Raw genomic sequence first — 25,593 nt, forward strand, 5'->3', positions numbered from 1 at the left:
TAGAAGACAGAGACAAATCTGTGCTGTTCTTAAGGATTTAAAGTCTGAATTTTCTAAACTACCAATCACTGTATTTTCAGCCCAATCTCTCAGGTTTACATTCATTGCATGATATAATAGTCCATCATATTCCTGAGGTTCTGTAGCAGTACAAATCAATGGAAAACAATACCATTTATTATATTAAGTATTTTCTATTTCAGCAATTTACTAGTAGTTAAAAATAAAAGTTAAAAAAAAAAGTCTGTGGTTTCCTGACATAGCAAATACTCAATAATGGTTTCCCAAATTCCAAATATAATGTGCAGGAGATAATTTCCAAGTCAAAAGACTAGAATTCGGTTGTAGAGAAAGGCACAAAGAGATGGGGCTTTGATTCTGGTGATGTTCATTTAATTACTGACTTACTCATTCAACAAATATAAATCCTGTGTCTGGAGTAATCCTGTCTCTAAGAAGCTTCTAGTCTGGTGGTCACACACAAATATCTTTGACACCTTGGTGAGCCAACAATATAACCTTTAATATCCTAGAATATATGGTTAAAAAAAAAGTAAATAGCTGCATTCATAACAGCCCAGGCATTTTCCTGGAAAAGAAAAGCCTGCTCTGACATTCATATATGAGTCAAAATTACTCTAGTATGGACTCTGAGATTAGAACTCTTAGAACTTATAGTATCTTCCTCTTAAAATACATAGTTTTGATGAGCGAAAGAGGGATTCTCATGATGGAACACAGAGTAATGTACAGAATTACTGAATCACTATATTGTATACCTGAAACTCATATAACACCCTATCTTAATTATGCCAGAAATAAAAAAATAAAGCTTCAAGCATTCTGAAATCTCTGATTTGTTATAAAGTGAACTTTTTTTCTTTACAAATCCAGACACAAGGAACCCTGGGTGGCGCAGTGGTTTGGCGCCTGCCTTTGGCCCAGGGCGCAATCCTGGAGACCCGGGATCGAATCCCACGTCGGGCTCCCGGTGCATGGAGCCTGCTTCTCCCTCTGCCTGTGTCTCTGCCTCTCTCTCTCTCTCTGTGTGACTATCATAAATAAATAAAAATTAAAAAAAAATCCAGACACATTTCAATGACCAATGTGATCCCAGTCCAAAGCACAGGGTGTCACTCCTATGGTATGGTATTGTGAACTTGAGGCCCTTCTGTACAGAATGGAACTGTGCTTCCAAGCCCCTTCTACCCATACTGTTTCTGGCTTACTCACATGCTGGCTTGGAAAATGTTAAATTTTATTCTGTTTCATGGCTTATTCAGTAATTTCCACAAGTAAAAATAAATCTGGTTCTGATTTGGCTATGTTTCTTGCATCTGGGAAAATAATTAAGATACACAAATTTAAATTTTTGCTTAGAAAACCAGGGGAATGAGATAAGTAACAATTTCTATGGATTGTTTACTAGGAAAGACAAAAATGATCAGAGGCTTTCTAGAGTTTTAGTGAAGCATCTTTAGTGTCTATAAGACTCGGTGTACTTTATAGCATTTTTTCTCTAGTGAGAACAGAAAATGCAGGGGGAAAAGATGTGTACACATCAGTGGTAAGGAGAGGACTGTTCCAGAGTCTGAGTTTTACAAGTAAAAACTACTTTAGAATTTTATCTGGCTTGATTTGGGCTTATCTTACCATCTTCTGGGAGCCACGACTGTTATTGCTATCAACCACAGTCCATCTTTCTGACAAAAATTTGGGCTTTTTTTTTTCTTTCATTTATTATTTATGATAGTCACAGAGAGAGAGAGAGAGGCAGAGACATAGGCAGAGGGAGAAGCAGGCTCCAAGCACCGGGAACCCGACGTGGGATTTGATCCCGGGTCTCCAGGATCGCGCCCTGGGCCAAAGGCAGGCGCCAAACCGCTGCGCCACCCAGGGATCCCAAGTTTGGGCTTTATCAAGGCTAGGTATGAGGACCTTTAAAAGGGCTCGGATGCAATTCCTCAGAGTGCGTTCCCTTCCCTAGTGATCCCAGAAAGGCATATGACCTAACTGTTTCCATTTTTGTCAGAGTACCTATTTTAAGATTCCTCTTTTCTTGTCCAAGGACATCACTTGTCATTTACTTAATATATTAGCTTCTGAACTATCTATGAGTCAACAAACTTAGTTTGATGAGGTGGAGGTTTATTCAGAGTGTTCTGGGCATCAGGCACTGTGCCAGATGAGGGGACGCAGGAGTAAAGAACCACCTAGCCAAGTGCAGCAAGGGATTGCACAGTCGTCTGCACCAATGGATGGAGTGCTCCCCCTTGAAGGTGAGGGGTGTGATGCTGAGGGCAGAGGGGAGGCACGGGGTGGAGGTTTAGTTATGAATTAGCAAGAGTCCTTGGGAACCCAGGAGCAGTGCATCATGCCACACCAGAAAGGAGAGGAAGAGCAACAACAGAGGAGCTGAAGGGCCACACAGAGCCAGTATTCGTTCAAGCAGTAATCACCTGTGAAGAAGCAGCATGCATGGACTGGAGAGGAATCAACTGCACAGGCTAAGGGACCCTAGGCCAAGAACCATTCAGAGGAGTCCCTGCACACACAGAGGCTTAGAGCAATGCCTGGCTCATATGACCACCTACTGTATGCCAGCCTTATACTACCTCTCTGGCTCTTATTACTGCCCAGCTGTGTGCAGGCCACGAAAACAGGGGGGACTGCTCCAGGAGTGGAGCTGCCACTAGCCACCTAATCTGGTATCATGGCACCATTTTCCCCCAAATCACTTCCCGGCTCACCCACTGATATAGAATACCCAAGTACAAGGTGGTCCTTGGCCAGCCCAGCTCCCTGAACCGGCCAGCTTCATGCTGTGTCTTCTACACAACGTCTCACTCTGACCATAATTGGTAGGCACCACTGCCCAGGGCCTCGTTATGTTGGGGAGATGACAACATAAGAGAAAGGGAGAGCTCATCTCACAGGGGCCATCCCAAGTCTCAAAGCACCACAGCTTACCAGGCTGGGACGTGTCTTGGGGCCCTGGAACATGGACCATCCCTCCCCAAGAACTAAGGTTCCAGCACTGTCTGCCACTAGCTTCCTTGGAAGCCAATTCTCTCTCTGGACTCATTTTCTTCTGAACCACATATTGGCAAACTAGCTTGTGACTATATATCCAATAGTCAAATGCTTTAGCACCTTTGTTCCAGACTGTGAAACTTTTAACTTTCCCTTAAAAATGTTTATCTACCACAACTTGAGAGCACAGATGCAGGGAAGAGAAGTTCAGAGGTAAATGCTGGAAATGGATTAAATATACTTAACCCTAGGAAACAAAGACATTACTGAAGGCCCCAGCCCAGATGGCCCAGCCTGGCAAGGGTCCCACACCTGATTTGAGGCCCTTGAGGGCTATAATTAGCACTGTGGTGTCTTCTTAAAGCCCTTATCTTGTTCTTCCTGACTGATTTCTGAGGCTGTTATCTTTCTCAAAAGCTGCGTTTGGACCTAGCACTCTGGATTCTGTAGGTGCTTGGCTCTGGGATGGCTGGCTGCCCCGAGGCCAGGGAAAGTGGGGACTGTATTGAAGGTGCAGTATCCTTGTGCTCCAGGACACTGAGTGACTCCTTTCTAATTTTAATCAAATCTCAAAATTATCAAGTACTGAATAAATCAATTTGAAAAGAAATAAAAGGGCATCTCTAGGATGATATTTACCATCTAGAATTCTTTGCAAAGGTCTCACCAACTGAAGCCTAATTCTTTGAAAATGCCCTCTGCTAAGCAAACAATTTTATTTTCCCCAGTTTGCCTCTCACCTTCAAGTACATCTAACTTGCCTATATATTTAGAAATGCTATAGTTTCCTATCTGCCACAGAAGAAGGAGCTGCTCTCACTGCGTCTCCTTTCCTCTGTCTCCTCCCATCACAGCTGTGAGGAACGTGGACCAACAGAGCACTGCTCCAAATGGGCTCCAGGGCTCCTGCATTAAAACCAGTGCTGGGGAGCACTTGGGTAGTTCAGTTGATTAAGCATCTGACTTCAGTTTGGGTCATGGTCCTAGAGTCCTGGGATTGAGTCCCTGCTCAGCAGGGAGGCTGCTTCTCCCTCTGCCTCTGCCTGCCATTCTGTGTGCTTGTACTCTCTCTCTCATTCTCTGTCAAATGAGTAAATAAAATCTTAAACAACAACAATAGTGCTGTGCAAAAATGTAGATTTCTGGGCCTTTCGTTTCATAAAACAGAACACTGAAGTGCAAAGAGACTACCTGCCTCATTTATGGCCCAGACTTCAATTGTTCTTGGCACTCAACTGCCTGTGCTCGGGATCTATGTTTGCTGGGGACTGAGGATTAGGGGTGAGGAGTTTGGAGCAACAGGAAGGGCTTTTTAAATGAGGGTGCCTGTGCCCCACCTTAGATCTAGGGAATCCAGGTGTGGGGTCCAGGCACATGTATTTTTCAAAAATTCTACATTCAAGATGCACAGTTTAAGAACTGCCTGATGACTTAAAATTTTCAGTAATGTTTTGTCCATATAATGGGAACTTGAAAAGTAGCAATTCAAATGCAAATTAAACATTATATACTAATTATTCATAAGTAATAATTTCTATTGACAGATTTACTGTCAATTTCTGGTCACTTAACAGTGAAAATGTCAGGGGATAGGCTAGGCACCAATGAGGTTTATTTCTAACTGTCTTTAAGAACTCCATTTTGACCTGGGCCCACCAACTGACCAGAGGACCCTGCAGAAGCTCTCTCTGCCTCTGATACATGGGAATAGCCCAGTGAATTGAGGCTCTACTTATTTACAAAGCCTATAGTTAAATGTCAGATTAAAGAAAAATTCTATATCCTAGAAAAGTCATTAATAGTTCAGTAAGTAAACCGAAGACATGTCAGTTAATCTGGGTTTTTGAAAAGTACTAAGTGGGTGACCTTTCATCTCTAGGATCTTCTGGACAGTGAGATGACACAGGCAATGTAATAAAAAAAATCTTTGCCTCGACTAACAACAACACAAACTTGCGTGGCCCAAGCAGCAGGGCCAACCATGCAACAAAGCCACGGACCAGCAAGAAGGAACAAGAGACAGGCATCTGGCACAGGCTCTTCCATCCAGCTTTTACTCTGGACCTGTTATTCTTAGATTATACTTTTAACAAAAAAGTAGTGGAGAGAGGAATGCATTTACTTGGTTTGCAGTTCAAGACCCTCGGAAACCTTGAGCACAGCACTCATCACTGTCTACAGCCCACTGCATGGAGCAGATGCATTTGAGCTGAGTTGATTTAAAATCAACTTTAGTGCAAGAGAGCTATGACAAGCTAGAATGCCCTGTTTGAAGGCATTGGTAAATATGAGTCAAAACCTGCTGGACATTTCTGTCCCTCCAGAATCTTAACAGCAAAATCAGCACCAAAATCACGTTTTCTTAGAAGGTGATATTCATCAGAGAATCACACCTATGTCTCCGGAAGAAAAAAGCCCAAACAGACTTCAAATCTTTTAGATTTTCTTCTTCTTTTAAACTTTTATTTATTTATTTTTTATTTAAGTAGGCTCCATGCCCACTGTGGAGCCCAATGTGGGGCTTGAACTCATGACCCTGAGATCAAGATCTGTGCTGAGATCGAGTGTCAGGTGTTTAGCCAGCTGAGCCACCCAAGTGTCCTGGATTTTTTTTTCTTCTTTTAAAATAAGATGAGACAGGGAGGGGTACCTAGCTGGCTCAGTCGGTAGAACATGCAACTCTTGATCTCAGGGTGGGTTCAAGCCCCATGTTGGGCATAAAGCTTATTTTCATTCGTTCATAAACAAACAAACAAACAAACAAAATAACATGAAACATGAGACAAAATTTTGGTTAGTTCTTTAGTTTTCAATGATGATGTGTATTAATAAATTCTCCCTTTGAATTAGGGCTTTGCTTTGCTGTTAGGTAGAGCATATCTGAAGACAGAGGAAGCCAGGAGCTAAGATGACCTGAGAGATCATTTAGCCATGTCCACAGTAAACATTCACACCTATGAGCACCCTCAAAGCAAATATAACAGCTCTGCAGCAGAACTTCCAGGTAAATGTATTTAGTAAGAGAAGACATGTTAATATCCAACATCATCACAGACCACAGACCCTTTGCTTTTTAGACAAATACATGACAACGTGAAATCCTGAGTGAGAGGAAAGGCTTACTAGCATGGAGCAGGATCTCACCGTGACATGGAGTTCAGGTATGTACACATGGCCAGGGAGTTGCCTGCCCCAATCTATGAAACCTCACTAGAAATGCAATCAATGCATTTACCAAATTTTTTTGATTTACCAAAATTCTTCCAAAGACAATGCCATTCAATTAAAACATGTTTTTGCTTCCATACCTCCTAAAATTTTGGGGTGCTACCTGCCATCCCACACACCATAAATTAAGTAACTGTAAAAATGTATTTGCAAACTTACTATAGATATTGCATATTTGCATACTACAAATACTAAAAACAAACTATTAGATCATTCTTTTAAAGATGTCCGAGAAATTCTATGAAATACCATAGAATGGTGGGTATTGCATCTGTGTGAGCCCATCATCACCTATTTAAAAAGTAGGAGAAGGGCAGCCTGGGTGGCTCAGCGATTCAGCGCCGCCTTCAGCCCAGGGCATGATCCTGGAGACGCGGGATCGAGTCCCACATCGGGCTCCTTGCGTGCAGCCTGCTTCTCCCTCTGCCTGTTTCTCTGCCTCTCTCTCTCTCTTTGTATCTCTCATAAATAAATAAATAAATAAATAAATAAATAAATAAATAAATAAATAAATAAAATCTTAAAAAAAAATAAAAAAATAAAAAAGTAGGAGAATATCCCCTTAATTAATAATAACAATTTCATGTTTTTCCTTTTTTCTCCTCTTTGAAATCCTATTTTCTTGCCCTTTCTCCCAAAGAATTTTATCCTAATATTTTTTTCTTGAAAGTATCAATCACTGTCATTCTTTACTTCACTAATATGCTAATAAATGGAAATTTAAATTTTAAATTTAAAAAATTTTAATTTTAGGGACGCCTGGGTGGCTCAGCAGTTGAGTGTCTGCCTTTGGCTAAGGGCATGATCCCAGAGTCCCAGGATCGAGTCCCACATCGGGCTTGTGTGGAGCCTGCTTCTCCCTCTGTCTGTGTCTCTCTCTCTCAATCTCTCTCTCTTTCATGAGTAAATAAAATCTTTAAAAATAAAAAGATAAAAATAAAAATTTTAAACTTAAAAACATTTCCTGTGACTTTGAGTCTCACTATAAGTGTTTAAAATTTTCTTCTAGACCAACTGGTCATTACAGTTATAATTGGGGCATACATGATAAAAATTACGTAAATATAACATACATATTGATAAGCAATTATTGGACACACATTCCTGGAAACATTTTGGAAATGTGTCTTTTAAGGAGATGGATTTGGTTTTGGCAAGTGGGTGGCTGGGGTGCCTTTATAGGAACACAGTTTAGTCCCTGACACCTCAATGTTGTAAGGTTCTCTTAGCTGTGAGGCTTTCACCCTGGGGACAAGACACAGGGTAGGGTTCAAGACAGTGAGGGGTGCCTTCCTTCTGCTAAGCAGGGGAGGACAACAGTAGAAGAGAGCTGGTGTGACACAGGACAGCCAGGAGGGACCACAGGGCACCTGGGCTTCCGACAACTACATTTTAGGAAAGAAGATGCACATGATTTGGGGATCAGAACATTGAAGACCTTATAATTGTCTGTGCCCATGGGCTCCTCACAAGTTTAAGGAAACTGGCTATGGGGAGAGACTGTGTTCTGCCCCTCACCTCTATGATTTTAGCCTCTCCTTTAAATAGGAGCTGAGCAAGTACTCTGAAATACTGAGCAGGGTGCCAAATTCAGGTTAGTCTGCCCTCAGCCTTGGTCTCACCCTGACCTCACCCGAGGCCCACTGAGGACAAATCCCACTTTGCCTCAGATAACCTCTGGGTTTCCACATTCGATTCATGCCCTCAAACTTGGTGTGTAAAATATATATTATATGAAGTAAATTTTACTCTGAAAATTTCACCTGATGTTTAAATTTTTTTTCTAAGGGAAAAACCAAAGCATATGAATATCTGTATAAAGAGTAAGGAAGAAGGAGGAAGGGTGTGTGAAGAATGCGTTCAGGGGAGCCTGAAAATGGCATTAGGGAATTTAAGGAATTATTCAAACCACCAACATGAGGGAAGACTTTACTCCTCATTTACTTATATGAGTGTTTCAAATGCAGAAAAGCATAAAGGTAACAAATGGCAAATCATCCCCCTCCCAGAGAATTCCTGTTGCTCTTAAATAAGTAGTACGTGTGCACGGTCAGAAAATTCACACTGTATGTGAAAAGAGATATCCTCATTTTTCCTCAAAGGTAGCTACTACTCAGGGTATCCCAGAAGCCCTTCTAGGGAAAACAAATGCATGTTTGCATTCACCCATTTCTCGTCCATTCCTTCTCTTCTTCAAAATTTAACTCAAACTTGTTCTGCATCCTGCTCTCTCCACTTAATAAAATAGCAAATACACACTCACGCATGCAGCTTTGTGCACATGCATGCACATGACACACACGCCGGCACAAAAGAGATCTTTTTAAAGAGCGGGTTCATAGAATGTTCTCATGTGCAGCCATTATCATATGATAATTATTTTAAACTGTTTCCTACTGAGTTTAGTTGTGTCTGGGTTCTTGCTATACTTCATTTCTATGCTTTGACAACCTTACTGTGGTCCACTTTGCAATTACAACCATCACCCTAGCAAGAGTAATTCTGGTTGGGGGTAATCTAAATTTTGATTCAACTGCCTTCTAGAAAGGGTGGGCCAATTTACACTTCTGTCAAGTATAGAAAAGTGTCCATTTCCCCACACCCAGTGGGAACAGGTTATCAACCACCATTTGCCAATAGGGTGAGTGAGTAAAATGTCATGTTTCACTGTTTGAACTTATATTTCTTTAATGGTGAGTGAGGTTGAACACATCTTCCTATGTTATGCTTTGATTCTGGCTTTTCTTTTTTAATGGATTTATAAAAATGCTGCTTGAATTAAAGATCTTAACCATTTTTCTTATGTTGCAAGTGTTTCCCCAGTTTGTCCAATTTATCTTTTGAGGGTTTTTCTTTTGTCATATAGAAGCTTTAAATTGTTGTGCTTTTTATATCTCTTACCTATCTGAATTTTGCAGGAGGGTGGTGGCAAGAGGCACGTTAAGAATGAGGTAAAATAAAGTATAATATTTTTCCCAAATAATTGTTTGTCATCAGACCATGTAACAAACAATCCTCCTTTTCCCCCATTACCACAGAGTGTTAATTTTACCATAAAGTCCCAGTTTTATTTGGGTCCATTTACAGACTCTCTGCTCTATTCCACTGATCTATTTCTTCCCTAATTCAGAATGGATTTAATTACTATAACTATTGTATTATTCAGAATACATTTTAATATCTGGCAGAGCTGGAGGCCTCATTTTTCTTCTTTTTCAGAAATCTCCTTGCTATTCTCAAATGTTTATTTCTTTCTTTCTTTTTTTTTTTTTCAAATGTTTATTTCTATATATTTGAACTGGCATCACATTTTCACAAGACTGAATCTTTTGGTCCTAGCAGAGTTTTAAAAATATTCTTTACCTAGATTACCCATATTGTTTTTATAAGTTATTACCTAAAGGATTTCTATTTTGGCTTTTTTGGTAAATGGAAATTTTTTTTCAACAGTATTTTCAAATGGCCATTATGTCTTATGAAAGGAAATAATTTTAGATAAACCTTCGAACCTACCTCCTTACCAAGTTTTCCTATTGCTTCCAGTAACTTACCTTACCTGGTGATTTTTAGATTTATAACCTTATCATCTTCAAGGGGTGATACATCTGCCTGCTCCAGGTTACTTGACCTTCTTACTTATTCCTCTTGTAAAACTGCCTTGGTCAGCAGACCCCGCACAATGCGAAGCATCAGTGGTGGGAATAGGTTTGCTGACACTGCTGTGAGTGCTTCTGGTGCCTCACTGGGGAGCATGATACTCAGATTTTGATTTAAGATACACATACACTGCCTAGAATTTGCCCTGCACCTCAGAAACTGAACCTCAGTAATGTAGCCTCCCCACTGCTGTGCCCTGCTGGGTGACCCACGCTTCTCCCTCTTTGCAGTACTCTTACCACAAGTCCTATCCTGAGGACACTTCCAATCATGGGTACCTTCTGCTCCAGCATGGGGACTCCCATCTCTTGTACTATCATGGCACCCTTGCTTCTATCAGAGGGTCAGTTGGGGGTCCTCCTTGCAATTTTTTCCTCCCACCTCCCCAGATATAAAAGGAAACATTCCTTTTTTTTTTTTTTTAAAAGGAAACATTCCTATACAAGGTGGCTTGGGAGCCTGATGGACTATGTAGGTCAGAACCCGGGTCCTGGATGCAGAGCTTGTCGCATCAAATGATACTTCTCCCTGGTTTGATTCCTATGTATCTATCACTGGAGAGAACTAGCTCTGGGCATGGAGGAATCTCTGTCTTCCTACCCACACTCTACTATAAGCAGAAAGTCAAAATGAATATCTCCAGCATCATCTCTAGTAGAATGTGGAAACCCCTGGGAAGAAGTTTCTACTTTCATAGCATTTTTGTTGCTTTTGCCCACACTTTCTCGTTCTCCCTCATTCCATGCAAGATATTATGCAAGATTCTATTTACTCACTTCTCCTTACTTAATGTTTCTGTAGAAGGCAGGCTTAGAAACTGTGGGGGCTGCCCTAGGATGATTCTTGGAAATCCCTGTCTTGTTCTTTTGCTGAATGCTAGGTCTATTTTTTTTTTTAACATTGCTCAAATAAAAAAACAAAAAAACAAAAACAAAAAAAAAAAAACATTGCTCAAATACTTTTGTTTTGTTTAGTTTAGTTCTTTAAATCTATTCATTGCTCATATTATTAGGATCTTGTTTTGTTATACCATCCTAAACTGGAGTCTTCTGTATTTATTTAAGCTAGTAACTTCAAGGCTGAAGGAGATGCTGAGAGTGAGTCCTCTAAATTATGGCCCCTGGCATTTGCTAAAAAAATATACTGATTTTCAGGACAAGTTGCCCTTACCTGATGCTTGAGTGCTTCCAAAGACTCAAACTCCAATCTGGCCAGTTTCATCTGGATATGCCGTGGTTTGTCAGGGATGGCAAATGCAAGTATAAACTTTAAAGCCAGGAGTGCATGCTGAAAATAAGAAAGAGTATATGTTGATATGGCACATTAGACCACATGTGCAATGAAACAAAATAGTACCTAAGCAATCTGTGATTCTTCTCATGAATCTTAGGTAATTTCCAATGACTGGCCTGTGATGTATCAGAGATCAACCAGGCCCAAGAGTTATATTTAACGCACCCCACTGTGGTCCACTCAATAACTACCATCTTACTTTGCTTTACTCTTTTAAAATCAGTATTCCCTTAAATTGGTATCATATGCTACTTTTAGAGTTTTATAGAAAAATGAAAGTTATTCTGAAAAGTCTTTCACAAAAAAAATTTTTTTTCTACCTGTGTCTAATTTCCCAAAGTATCTCAGCATATGACATGGGCAGACTCTTTGCCTAGTAACATCTTCCCTGTGCTATGCTACCTGAATGAAATGTATATCATTTTAAATACCAGGTGCCTTGAATCCTCTACATCCCCAAAAGTGCCTGGTGCGGTTTCTTTCTGATAATCAATAAATATGGATGAATTGGTTGGCTGTAAATATAATATCTTACCCTGCTGACTCTGTATACTATAGGGCCGGTACACAGAAATAGAGTGTATCCATTAGAACGTGTGAAGCTTAGAACTCTTCTACACTAAAATCATACAGAGGTTCTCTATACCATAATGATATAAGGTTTATAATTACGCTTTTTTTCTCTGCAAAACCGAGTAAGCCAAAGGGACCTCAAATGCATGGCCTTGACCTATTGATGCTTTTGCAATTCTAGTATCATCTTGTGATCCAGGATCAACACCCACACAAGTCTGAACGATGAAAAGAATAAAGCTGCCTCTTTGATGACAGCATGAATTACTAAATACTAAAAGCTGTGAGATGATTTTTAAAGGTGAGAAATAATTAAAAGATATTTCGAAAATCAGTGAAGGAACTAGAACAACCTCTAAGAAATGTTACATTGAATTATTGACAGAAAAAGAGGACAGCTTAAAAAAAACTAAATGAACCCCTTACTGTGGTATTTTCTTTTTTTTTTTTCAATTTTTATTTATTTATGATAGTCACACACACAGAGAGAGAGAGGCAGAGACATAGGCAGAGGGAGAAGCAGGCTCCATGCACCGGGAGCCCGACATGGGATTTGATCCCGGGTCTCCAGGATCGTGCCCTGGGCCAAAGGCAGGCGCCAAACCGCTGCGCCACCCAGGGATCCCACTGTGGTATTTTCAAAAGGAGGATGAAGTGCGAATACCACATGGGTATCTTCTGGGAGAAGCATGAAATCATGAAGGAAATCACCATCATGCCAGAACAATCAATAATTTAATCCAAAAGCCTGAAAATGGGCAGAGCCCCAGGGACTCTAGGTATTAACAAGAGATCTGGAGTGAGCCAGGGCCAGGCGGTCTCCACCACAGTGTGACTGCTCTGACCAAAGACACCTGGAAGGTACTGATTAAGCACCTACAGTGTGAAAACTAGTAGATAACAGCATGGATGAGGTGACATCATCTGTTGTAAGTCTGAACTAATTGAGTTATTAAACGAACAGGAACCTGGATAAAATCTACAAACAACAAACAACTCAAAAAGGTATGCTGTATCTTTATTGCATTCTATTGGGAGTACTGACATTTAATTTTATGTAAGACTTAACCTCTTCAGTGGAAATACTAGACAAGACATGAAGAAATGAACAGATGAAAAGAAATCTTCCACGTTTTCCAAAATAGGGTGTTCCCAAACTTCCAGAGCCCTACCATGAGTCAGGTCACTGGCCTCTCTCCATCTCTCCCAACAAATCTGTACCCATTTTTTCTTCTTTGGAGTCTTGGAGGGAACCAGGGAGAAAAAAGACACTGCTGAGATCTTCCCTTGGATACAAGGTGCCTATAAGATGTGTCACCTCTCCTTTGGGAACTGGGACCAGTTACTGGGCAACCGAGCAAGGCTGCTACACAGACCTCAATGCTCATATGTGCCATACAAAATGTTCTTAACCCTCATGAATTAAAAATATTGGTGTTTATTAGACAAGATCAGTTAAAATAGGAAATCATTTTAACATAGTTAAAACACTTCCATAGCAATAAGTTTTTATGAGTAGCTCTGTAGTTTGTTTTCCTAAAATATTTTATACTAATTTTTCTTTAAGATTTTACTTATTTATTCATGAGAGACACAGAGAGAAAGAGGCAGGGACATAGGCAGTGGGAGAGGCAGGCTCCATGCAGGGAGCCGGATGTGGGACTTAATCCTGGGACTCCAGGATCAGGCCCTGAGCCAAAGACAGAGGCTCAACCACTGAGCCACCCAGGCGTCCCTACATTAAATGTTTTTAAAGGCCTCTATGTAGAGAAATCCATTTCTTTTGAACTGTATTTGCAAAATAGATTCGTAATAGACCTTCTTATTTTAAGCTTTTAAATTCCTACTGAACACCTTCAGGGTTATGCTCCTTGAAGAGTTCCACACAAACCACACAGCTGAATTTTTTTTCTTTTTTCTTTTTTTTTAATAAATTGATTTTTTATTGGTGTTCAATTTACCAACATACAGAATAACACCCAGTGCTCATCCCGTCAAGTGTCTCCCTCAGTGCCCGTCACCCATTCACCCCCACCCCCGCCCTCCTCCCCTTCTACCACCCCTAGTTCGTTTCCCAGAGTTAGGAGTCTTTATGTTCTGTCTCTCTTTCTGATATTTCCCACATTTCTTCTCCCTTCCCTTATATTCCCTTTCACTATTATTTATATTCCCCAAATGAATGAGAACATATGTTTGTCCTTCTCCGATTGACTTACTTCACTCAGCATAATACCCTCCAGTTCCATCCACATTGAAGCAAATGGTGGGTATTTGTCATTTCTAATGGCTGAGTAATATTCCATTGTATACATAAAGCACATCTTCTTTATCCATTCATCTTTCGATGGACACTGAGGCTCCTTCCACAGTTTGGCTATTGTGGACATTGCTGCTAGAAACATCGGGGTGCAGGTGTCCCGGCGTTTCATTCCACACAGCTGAATATTCCTTAGCTTGCTACTAGCACCGTAAAAGCCAGAGGGAAGTCCATCCTCTCACATTTATCAGTGTCTAGTGTGCTAGGCATGGGCCACATGTCGAAGGATTCTATAATGAACGAGATGGTGTTCTGGCACACAGTGTAGAGGAGGACATGATTATAGGCCATCCCTTAATGCCATGTGTGATTGGTACTGCCCAGTATACACAGGACAAGGAACTGCTAGTTATCCCAGTTTGCAGGAGTTTTAAGAGGACTTCCTGAAGAAAGTATGTTTGAGCAGAGACATTCAGATGAGGAGTTGGCTAGGAAAGGGGAGGAGCATTCCCAGAAAGAGAACAAATGCACCAAAGAATGGTGGGGTTGAGGAGAGAGGGCCTATGGGAGCACCCAGGAACTGGATGACACAGAAGCTGAGTGAGGAGGCACTGGAGGTACCAATACAGGAATGATGGGCTCAGATTTGTCCATTTGTGGCAGAGAGAGTGGACAAGTGCGGAGGCTACAGCAGCACAGGCAGGTCAGCAGGGCAAGCTGATGTGTGTGAGATCAATGAGATGGAGCTTCCAGGAATGAATGGAGGGTTCACCAGCAGAGGACCAGACAGGCCTCCATGGCTCCTCCATGATGATGTGCACAGAATGAGGAGCAGGCTGGAGGGAGAAGGTCTACGTGGGCGATGGACTTTTAGGTGTCTAAGTAGAGATGCTCAACAGGCTCTGGGATAGAGAGGCCTCACATTCATGACAGGGCTGGGGGCAAATGTCTGGGAGTCTGGGGTATGTGCATAAGTGGCACATAATGTCATGGGAATGGGTGAGACTCACCGGGATGCACAGTGAGGGAGAAAAGATGAGATGAGGCAAGAAGATGGCACAGGATAGAACTGGAGGAACGTAACAGGTGTGATGAACAGAGGGAGAGGTCAGAAATGTAGCTTGAGAAGCAGCACATGGAGGAAGGCAAAAATCTGGGAGGTTCTGGGGCTACAGAAGCAAAAGGGAGAGAAAGAAGCCACTCAAGGTGGGCACTGGAAGGTCAAGTATGTGGAGGCTGGGGAGAGGCTTTTGGTAATTGGTGGGAGTGTTTTCAGCTGAGTGGAAGTCACAGAAGTAAGACAAAGTGGGCTGAGAAGGGCCTGGGAAGCAAGGCTGGAGAAAGGTGGACCACAAACAGGGTTCAGAAAGTGGAAGGAGGGAGAGTAAAAGCTGAGGTAGTAGCTGGAAGGGAGACCTGGCCTAGCCAGGTGTTTTGGTTTAAAAGTCTAAGCCTTGAATGGTAAAAGATGAAGACCCTGGAAGGAAAAGTCTAGGGTATGGACCAGGCCACCGTGCAAGGCAGGGTCTTCACCATGGTCTGACATTGTCACACTGAGGGGGAGTCGACCTGGGGAAACAAAGGCATTGGGGGCACTGATTTTAAAGAAGAGAAGAATTTAAAAGAAATTTATTGTTCAGAATATACAACGCAGACTTAAAATGAGGAAGGACAGGTGAGAATCCCACAGTGTTCCCATTTTTCTTTTAGAGACCTAATCTTAAACCATCACTAAGTATCCTTTCCTCGAAACAGATCCTCCTAATCTTTGGCAGAAAAAAAAAAAAAAAAAAGTGTCTTAAGCAGGAAAAAAAAAAAAGCCAATTTTATTAACTAGATTTAGGAGAAAATATATCAGCATCTTGGCAATGTTTTCTTTGGATAGTTGGGGCAATACAGGCAATCTCTTTATCTTTAGGCTCTAACAAACACGCATTACTTTTTTTTCCCAACATTTTTTTTTTTCAGTTTTTAATTCCAGTTAACATCAGTGTTATATTAGTTTCAGGTGTACAATACAATGATTCAACACTTTCATACAACACTCTGTGCTCATCACAAGTGCCCTCCTTAATCCCCATCACCTTACCCATCCTTTCACCCGCCCCTTCCCTCTGGTGACCATTAGTTCTCTATAGTTGAGTGTTTCTTGGTTTGTTTTTTTTCCCTCCTTTGCTCATTTGTTTTGTTTCTTATATTCCACATATAAGTGAGATCATATGGTATTTGTCTTTCTCTGGCTGACTTACTTCGCTTAGCATCATACTCTTTAGCTCTGTGTTGTTGCAAATGGCAAGATTTCATTCTTTTTTATGGCTGACAGCCCATTGTATGTATATACCACATCTTTATCCATTCATTCATCAATGGACACTTGGCCTTGCTCTATAAATAATGCTGCTGTAAAAATAGTGGTGCATGTCATGCATTACTTTTATAATGGGGGGAAAGCACTTCTGTGAGAAAGAACACAAGGATTCCTCATAGTTAGAGAAGGTCATTGAGAAGACATGACCACTAGTGGACCTGTGAGCTGGACCTAGGTAACTGGAGGCTGCTCACCTTTCCCCCCATCCTTGGAAAGTGAGAATGAGGCTTGCCTTTTCTGCTTCCAGAAGCTGCTACAAGGACACAGCCTTGAGATGGTGATGTGGTATTGAGAACACCTGCATGGTATCCACGTCTGAACCCATTTAAGGCCTTGCTATAAACTTTTAAGATGTTGTGGGCAGGTGCAGGGATCCATTTGTCTTGCTGCCACCCGAGACAAGCCTCGTATGTAAGTTCCCTTCGCTATTAAATCTGCTGCCCACCAACGTGGAGTGGCCAGTCCCTTTATTCCATCTCTCCCTGCCCTCCGCACTCAGGGGCCAGCTCAGATTTTACCCAGGAAGCTCCTCAGAGGGCTGTGATTCAACACTCACTTAAATGTATTACATCTGCCAAAGTTCCTTACCCCACTTCACTGTAACTGCCGTATGTCCAGTAAACAGACCAAAACAGGATAACTTGCAGCCCAGGAAGTCTGGCTTTCAATATGAGGTCCAAGAATAAAATAAGTTGGTGAAGGCTGTCACTTTGCATTCATTCATTCTGCAAATATGTAGAGCACTTACAGCCAGACTGTCTAGATGGTAGCCTTCTTCCACCACTTCCTTCCCTCCTCAAATCTTCTATCACACTGATCCAACCCCTCACCCCACACTACTCTGTGACACTCCCCAGAAGTTCCACCAATTTCAGGTTTATTGGTTTAACATACCCCTGGGTAGGTGAAGGAGCATTACCATTCACCGGTAATAACTGTCAATTAATTCAATTAGTTGGTGCTAGCAAACTCCGTCCTCCACCCATCCCCAATACTCTTGAGGGCTCACAAGTAGTGGGGAAATGTCACAGCAGCTTCAGGAGTGGGGTACTGGCTTTGAGGAAGAGAAGTAAAGAGGAGAAGAAAGGAAATAACACTGTCTCGATGCTCAGGAAAGGATAAATTAGACATCCATCCTCCACCGCTTTCTCTTTACTGGTCTCTTTTAGTCAGGATCCAGGGTTCAAGTTGATGGGTTAAGTATGCTTTATTTTTATTATTAAAAAAAAAGTTTAAAAAATTTTAATTTAAATTTAAAAAAAATTTTTAAGTATGCTTTTGTGGGCTAGCCTGGAAACCTAAATAACAGTTACAGTACCATGTTTCAAAAAAAAAAATCAATTTTTAAAATGTTTATATTTTCCCTACAGCAAATCTGTTTCAAGGCTGGGAACTGTTTTATGCTAACTGAACTGAGAAAAAAAAATTGTAAGAGTCATTTTAGCTATTTCTACTTGTTTTCATAAATAAAAGTGAACCTAAGACAAAATGTGAATCTAGTCAGATTTGAAGAAAAACATATTAAAAGATGAATAGTTGGGCTGGCTTTTCATAGCCTGTCTATGAAAAGAGAAGACATTTTATGGGCATGATTGTGATTCTTCTTTCATTGACAATCTTTTAAAGTAAAGCTCACAAAATTTTATCCAAAGTAAAGAAGAAAAAAAACAGTGGGGGGTGGGTGGAAGATGGGCAGAATTTTAAAAGTGATAAATACAAAGAAGTTGGCTTCCCATAACAATATGCTTCAAGTAATGATTATAGGGTGTCTTTAGAAAGAAGAAAAGGACAAGACCAGAGAACATTAGCATTCAGAGCTAAGTGTTTTCCAGTGCCAGAGTACAGTACTGCCTACCCTGCCATCAGTGCCACCCACCTCTGGTCACCACAGGGCGGGTCAAGCTCTTGGGAGTCTTGTGGCAGGTGCAGAGAGTGTGAGCAGAACCTTTTTATTTTACAAAAACTAGAAACTATGACACGATTGACAGTAGCAGCTGTGTTTGTAGCAGCATGTCCCCAACCTCATCTCTTATGAAATACAAAATGCAAATTAGAGATGAGTCCTTAGAATTCTGGAAAGCTAATTTGATCTCTACATCGGAATGTCAGCCATGCTACCGCTCCCCATTCAGAGCCCCGTCACTACTGAATAAAAGAAACTCCCAAAAAGCATCCTCTGCTGATTACCAAATTATATGCCAAATGCCAATTAATAAATGATTAATGGATCCAAGATTTTAAAAATTATGGAATTAGATCCTTAAGAAAAAACCTCAGGAAAACAGAAATACAACATACCAAAATCTATGGGTTCCAGCAAAAACAGTTCTAAGAGGGAAGTTCACAGCAAATAGAGGCCTGCCCCCAAGAAACAAGAGATATTCAAATTAACTGTTTAACTTTAAACTCTAAAGGAACTAGAAAAAGGAAAAAAAAAAAAAAGCCCAAAGTTGGTAGAAAAAAGGAAATAATGGATTGGAGTGGAAATAAATGATATAGAGACTACAATCAGAAAAGATTAATGAAGCTAAGAGCGGGTTCCTTGAAAAGAAAAATAGTATTAACTAATCTTTAGCTAGATTCATCAAGAAAAAAAAAGAGAGGACTCAAATAAATAAAATCAGCAATGAAGTAGAAGTTACAACTGATACCACAGAAATATAAAGGATCATAGCAGATTACTAGGAACAATTACAGGCTAACAAGTTGAACAATTTAGAAATAATGGATACATTCCTAGAAACATAAAATCTTCCAGACTGAATCATGAATAGAAAGTCTGAATAGATTACTAATAAGGAGTTGAATAAATAATCAGATAGCTCCCCAAAAATAACAGCCCAGAGTCAAATGGCTCTACTGGTGAATTCTACCAAACATTCAAGTAAGATTTAACACCTATCCATTTCAAGCTCATCCAAAACACGGAAGAATAGAGAAAGCCTTCCTCATTCTATGACACCAGCATTACCCTGCTCCCGAAACCAGACAAGAACATCACAAAAAAAGAAAATTACAGGCTGGCGATAAAAATAGATGCAAACTTTCCCACCAACAAAATATTAGCAAACTGAATTTAAGACACATTAAAAGGATCATACACCATGATCAAGTGGGATTTATTCCAGGAATGAAAGGATGATTCAACAATTGTACACTAATCAGTACTACATTAACAAAATGAATGATAAAATCTTATGATCATCTCAATAGATGCAGTAAAAGCATTTAACGAAATCTAACATCTAATTATCATAAAAATTCCTAACAAAGTGAGTATAAAGGAAATGTACATTTCCTTAACATAATAAAGGCCATATATAACAAATCCACAACAGGCATCATACTCAATGGTGAAAAGTTGAAAGCTTTTAAGATCAGGAATGAAGACAAAAATGTCCACTATTCCCACTTTTATTTAATACAGTACTGGAAGTCCTATCCACAGTAATTAGTTAAGAAAAAGAAATAAAAGGGATGTAAATTGGAAAGGAGTAAGTGAAACTGTCATTATTTGCAGATGACATGATGTTATATATACAGAAAATCCAAAAAACTGTTAGAATAAATGGATTCCATAAATTTGCAGATAAAAGATTATTCAAAAATCTGTTCCATTTGTATACTCTAATAACAAGTTATCAGAAAGAGAAATCAAGAAAACAATCCCATTTACAACCGCATCAAGAAAGAATAAAATACCTAAGTACAAATTTGGCCAAAGAGGTAAAAGACTCTATGAAACTATAGATATGTACTATGAAAACTGTAAGATATTGACAAACTGAAGAAGATAGAAATTAATGGAAAGATATTCTGAATTCATAGACTGGAAGAATTAGTATTATTAAAGTGCCCATACTGCCCAAAGTAATCTACAGATTCAATGCAATCCCTATCAAAATTCTAGAACTAGAATGAATAATTCTATAATTTTCATGGAACCACATAAGGCCTCAATAGCCAAAACAATCCTGAAAGAGAACACAATTAGAGGCCACACACTCCCTGATTTCAAACTTCAGTACAAAGAGTACTCAAACAGCATAGTATTGACATAAATGAAACAGAATAGAGAGCTCTGAAATAAACACATGCATATATGGTCAATTAATTTATGACAAAGGAAGCAAAAACATACAATAGGGAAAGGAAAAGGTTATGGGAAAACTGGAGAGCTATATGCAAAAGAGTGAAACTGGACCACTATCTTACAATATATGTAAAAATTAACTCAAAATGGATTTAAAACTCCATAAAACTGTAAAGCTCCCAGAAGAAAACCTAGGTGGTAAGCTCCAAAATATATAAAGAACTCAGTAACAAAAAAGCCCCACAAACCATTTAATTATAATATGGACAGAAACATTTTTCCAAAGAAGACCTACAGAGGCCAATAGGCACATGAAAAGATGCTCAACACCACTAATCATCAGGGAAATGCAAATTAATACCACAATGAGATTATAACCCCATACCTACCAGAATGACTATTATCAAAATGACAAGAAATAACAAGCATTGGCAAGGATGTGGAGAAAAGGGAATCTCTGTGCAGTGTTGATGGAAATGTAAACTGGTGCAGCCATTATGGAAAACAGTATGGAGGGTCCTCAAGAAATAAAGAATAGAGCTACCATATGACCCAGCAATCCCACTACTGTACATCTACCTGAAGAAAATGCAAACACAAATTTGAAAAGATATATGAACCTATATGTTCACTGCAGCATTATTTATAATAGTCAAGATATGGAAACAACCTAAGCGTCCATCAATGGGTGAATGGACTACTTTCCAGCCATAAAAAAAAGAATAGAATCCTGCCACTTGCAACAATAAGGATGGACCTTGAACACATTATGCTAAGTGGAATAAGTTAGAGAAAGGCATGTACTGCCTGATTACACTTATATATGGAATCTAAAAAACAAAACAATAGAACAAAACCCAGATCTGTGGGTTGCCAGAGGGAAGGCAGCTTGGTGGGTTGCAATGGGTGAAGGGGATTAAGAAATACAAACTTCCAGTTGTAAAATAAATAAGACACAGGAATGGAATGTACAGCACAGGGAATATAGCCAATTATATTAACTTTGAGGGCGCCTGGGTGGTTCAGTTGGTTAAGTGGCTGACTCTTGATTTCAGTTCAGGTCATGATCTTAGGGTTCTAGGATCAAGCCCTGAGTCAGGCTCTGTACTCAGGCGTGTGCTCTCTCTCTAAAATAAACAAATAAATCTTTAACAAAATACTAACTTTGTAAGGTGAAAGATGGTAACTAGATTTATTACAGTGACCATTTTGTAGTGTATACAAATGTCAAATCACTATATTGCACCCTTGAAACTAATATAATTTTATTTTTTTCCACTGAATTTTACTTTTTAAAAAAGATTTTATTTATTTATTCATGACACACACAGAGAGAGAGGCTGAGACACAGGCAGAGGGAGAAGCAGGCTCCATGCAGGGAGCCTGATGTGGGACTCAATCCCAGGATTCCAGGATCACACCCTGGGCCAAAGGCAGGCACTAAACTGTTGAGCCACCCAGGGATCCCCTAATATAATGTTATAAGTCAATTATACCTCATTAACAATTTAAAAAGAACATGAAAAAAACCTCAGGGATTTTCGTTTTAAGATGGTAGATACATCTATTCTTCTGCCTCCCTGGAGTCTCCTGAAATGACAGAAATATATACTCTAAAAAGAATGAGACTAGGAACAAAGAGAATTTTTGCCAGAAATCCGAATATAGGACTGATGGAGTAGAAAGTCTAGAATATTTCCTGACATAAAGGCAGGTCTTCCAAAAGAAGACTCAGAGAGAGGCCAATGTCAGATTCAATCCCACAAAAGGAAAGGATTGGGCCAGTGAGTCAACACCAAAGTGAATGTACTAAAAACTTGCCTTCAGAAAAATGAGGGCCATAGGGAGCCCTTTCTTACTCTAAGAAAGTGACTTGCAGGTTCTACTCTTGCACTAAAGCCAGTGACTTCCCCTTTAAAGTAAGCATGTGATCATCTGGGAAAGCATTTTGTGTGGGGCTGCTAGGCCCAAGAGAGAAAGCCAAGCCCACAGTCATACCAGGCTCCTACTAAATACTTAAGAGGCCAGAGTGATGTCAAAAGCCCAAACCTTGTTCCCCCAAAAGAGACATAGACTTTACAGCAATATACAGTCCAAAAAGCCTTTAGGAGAACTCCAGAAACCAGTTAAGAAGCTGCAGTACTCCAGGCAAGCACAAAGCCAAGAACAGTGACTTTGGAATATGTAAGAAAAGCCATTAGATTTCACTGCAAGAGCTCTTTCTTCAAGCTGGCACAACTCAGCACAATTGGGAGAAAATACCCAATTCATGGCTCCTCCCTTAGGAGAGGAGAAGAGTACAATGTACATTCAATGTTTCAGCTTTTCAGGGGACTGCTCCAGGGACTGATTTCTATCTCAGTAGACTCAGAGTGCTGAGAGGATCTGACATGCTTTGGATGCCTGGGAGCCACTAAGAACAACATGAGCTTGGTGGCATACTGAAGTACCAAAGAGCCTGCAGTACTGCAGACAGACAGTGGAGGGAGCAAGAGATTACAAACTCCTGAAAATGAAAATGACAACCTCCCCAATTGGGAAATTACATGCACAAGTTCAGAGAAGACATATTCCCAGAAAAGGTTTGGGAAACCTCCAGAGAGTGGGAGAGGTGGCTATTTTTTTAAATGCAAAAAAAACTCAGCAAAAAATAATACACCATCTGAAGAAACAGGGACACATGGCACAATCAAAGGAAAATAGTAAATCTTGAAAAACTGACCCTAAAGAAACAGAGATCTATAAATTAACCTTACAAATAATTCAAAATAATTAACCTGAAGAAACTCAATGGGCTACAAGAACACAGAAAACCAAATTAAATCAGAAAATGATGTATGAACAAAATGAGAATTCAACAAAGAGATAGAAATTATAAAAGAACCAAACAAATTCTGAAGCTGGATAATTCAGCAATCAAGAAATTCACTAGATGGGTTCAACAGCTGACTTGTTCAAGTAGAAGAATCAGGAAGCCTGAAGAGAGGTCATTTGAAACTATCCAGTCAGAGGAGCCAAAAAAAAAAAAAAAAAGGCGGGGGGAGGGATAAGGAAAAATGAAGAAAGCCTAAGGGACTTAAGGTACATCAACAAGCAGACCAATATATGCATTCTGGGAGTCTCGGAAAGAGAAGAGATTAAATGTCAGAGAGCTTATTTGAAAAAAATTACAGCCAAAGAGTTGCAAGTCTGAGAGAAAGTAAATGGACATACAAATTCAAGAAGCTTGAAAGATTCCAACTAGGATAAACCCAAACAGGCCTACATTGAGACATAATGTAATCAAACTGTTGAAAGAAAAAGAGAATCCTGAAAGCAGCAGACACAAGTGCTGCATCACCTACATGGGAGCTTCTATAAGATTATTAGAGGGTTTCTTAGAAGAAATAATACAAGCCAGAAGGAAGTAAGATGATATATTCAATGTGCTGAAAGAATAATCCTGCCAACCAGGAATACTATATTCAGCAAAACTGTCCTTCAAAAGTGAAGGAGAAATACCCTTCCAGAGAAACAAAAGCTAAGAGAGTTCATAACCACCAGATCTACCTTACAAGAAATGCTAAAGGGAATCCATCATGTTGAAATAAAGGATGCTACACAAAAGCATATGTAATATATGTTCCCTGGTGAAGGTAAATACAAACAGAATCTTGTATTACTATAGTGGCAGTGTGTACATCATTTTTAATTCTGATGTACAACTAAAGGATAAAAGCATACAAAAAACTATAAAACTGTGTGAGCAAATACACTATATAAAATCTTGAAAAACTGACCCTAAAAAGATGTAATTTGTGACATCAATAACATAAAACTGAGGAGATGTGTAAGAGAATAAAGATTTTGCATGTGACTAAACTTTTATCAGTTTAAGATAGACTGTTATAAGATGTTTTACATACCCACTATGGTATACCTATAGAAGAACTACCTATAGAAGATATCCAAAAAAGAAATAAGAATCAAAGCAAGTCACTACAAAAAAAAAACAATGAAACACAACTGAAAGGCATCAAGAGAGGAAAAGGGGAACAAAATAACTGATATACAGAAAACAACAAAATGGCAACAGAAGTTTTGCTACATTGAGTAATTACTTTAAATGTAAATAGCTTAAACTCTCCAATCAAACAACACAGAGCAGCTAAATGGATTAAAAAAAAAAAACACAAGATCCAACCATATGCTATCTACAAAAGACTCACCTTAGAATTAAGGACACACATAAAAGTGAAAAGATGTAAAAAAGATACTCCATGCAAATGGATGAGAAAGCATAAAAAAATCTTTGTCTCAGTAACACAACGAATTGGAATATTCTCTGTAGTTTCAAGGGAGACTTCTTGTACAGTGTCTTCAGTTCCTAACACCTGGTGGGACCCTGAGAGATGGGGGCAGGGTAGCACCTGTGATAACAGCACATTATGTTCCCAACCAAGGTCCATGTTGGTGCAGTGAAGATGCACATAGGGTATAACAGGGAGTCAACATCATCACAAAGAGCCTGGGCCTTTGGCTTGTCTTCATGAGCTATTTCTTAAGATCAGTCACATGATAGTGAATAGTTAAAAGGTTAGTGGAAGGCTGGAATCTAAAAGAAGTGTATTGGGGGAAAAGCAATGGAAAAATTTTAGGAGAGCTGATTAAAATAATGAGACAGAGAAGAGAATCTGATTATAATAAAAACAAAAAAAAATTTTTTACCTCCTCTTTTCCTATCTTACCACTTAGGAGAACTAATATAAATTAGACCAAATGAATAGAAGGAATTAAAGGGTTACAAGTAAATTAAGCTGAATGTCTCATCAGCTCTTCCCTTTTAAAATATAACCTCCATAGGAGCCTTATCACCTTAAGTGATGGCACTGTTATTTGTCACAGGGCTGTGGAAGCTGGCTTTCAAGTCCCTGGCAATCCTTGTGTCATCCAAGAGCTCGTTCTATGCAGTGTTTAAGCAATTTACACGTGCAAAACTTGTTCTCTTCCCATTCAGAGCCACATTTCATGCAGAAAGCAGTTTCTAGGCCAGATTTGATGATGGTGAAAGCAAGTGCAATCTGTAGGAGGTTATGTTTTATTTGGAGTTTT

The 25,593-nt window shown here is 39.7% G+C and overlaps 1 protein-coding gene across 4 annotated transcripts in view; it reads right to left on the minus strand.

The window, feature by feature from the left end:
* Positions 1-25,593, minus strand: part of ANO10 (anoctamin 10) — a 228,752-nt gene that overhangs the window by 51,804 nt on the left and 151,355 nt on the right. For all 4 annotated transcript variants that reach the window (XM_077865995.1, XM_077865994.1, XM_077865993.1 and 1 more), the window contains one exon: positions 11,089-11,205. In XM_077865995.1, the coding sequence (XP_077722121.1) occupies positions 11,089-11,205 (117 nt within the window). Of the gene's footprint in view, positions 1-11,088; positions 11,206-25,593 lie in introns of those variants that run through there.

This window comes from Canis aureus, chromosome 22, assembly GCF_053574225.1.
Source record: "Canis aureus isolate CA01 chromosome 22, VMU_Caureus_v.1.0, whole genome shotgun sequence".
NCBI classification, from domain to species: Eukaryota; Metazoa; Chordata; class Mammalia; order Carnivora; family Canidae; genus Canis; species Canis aureus.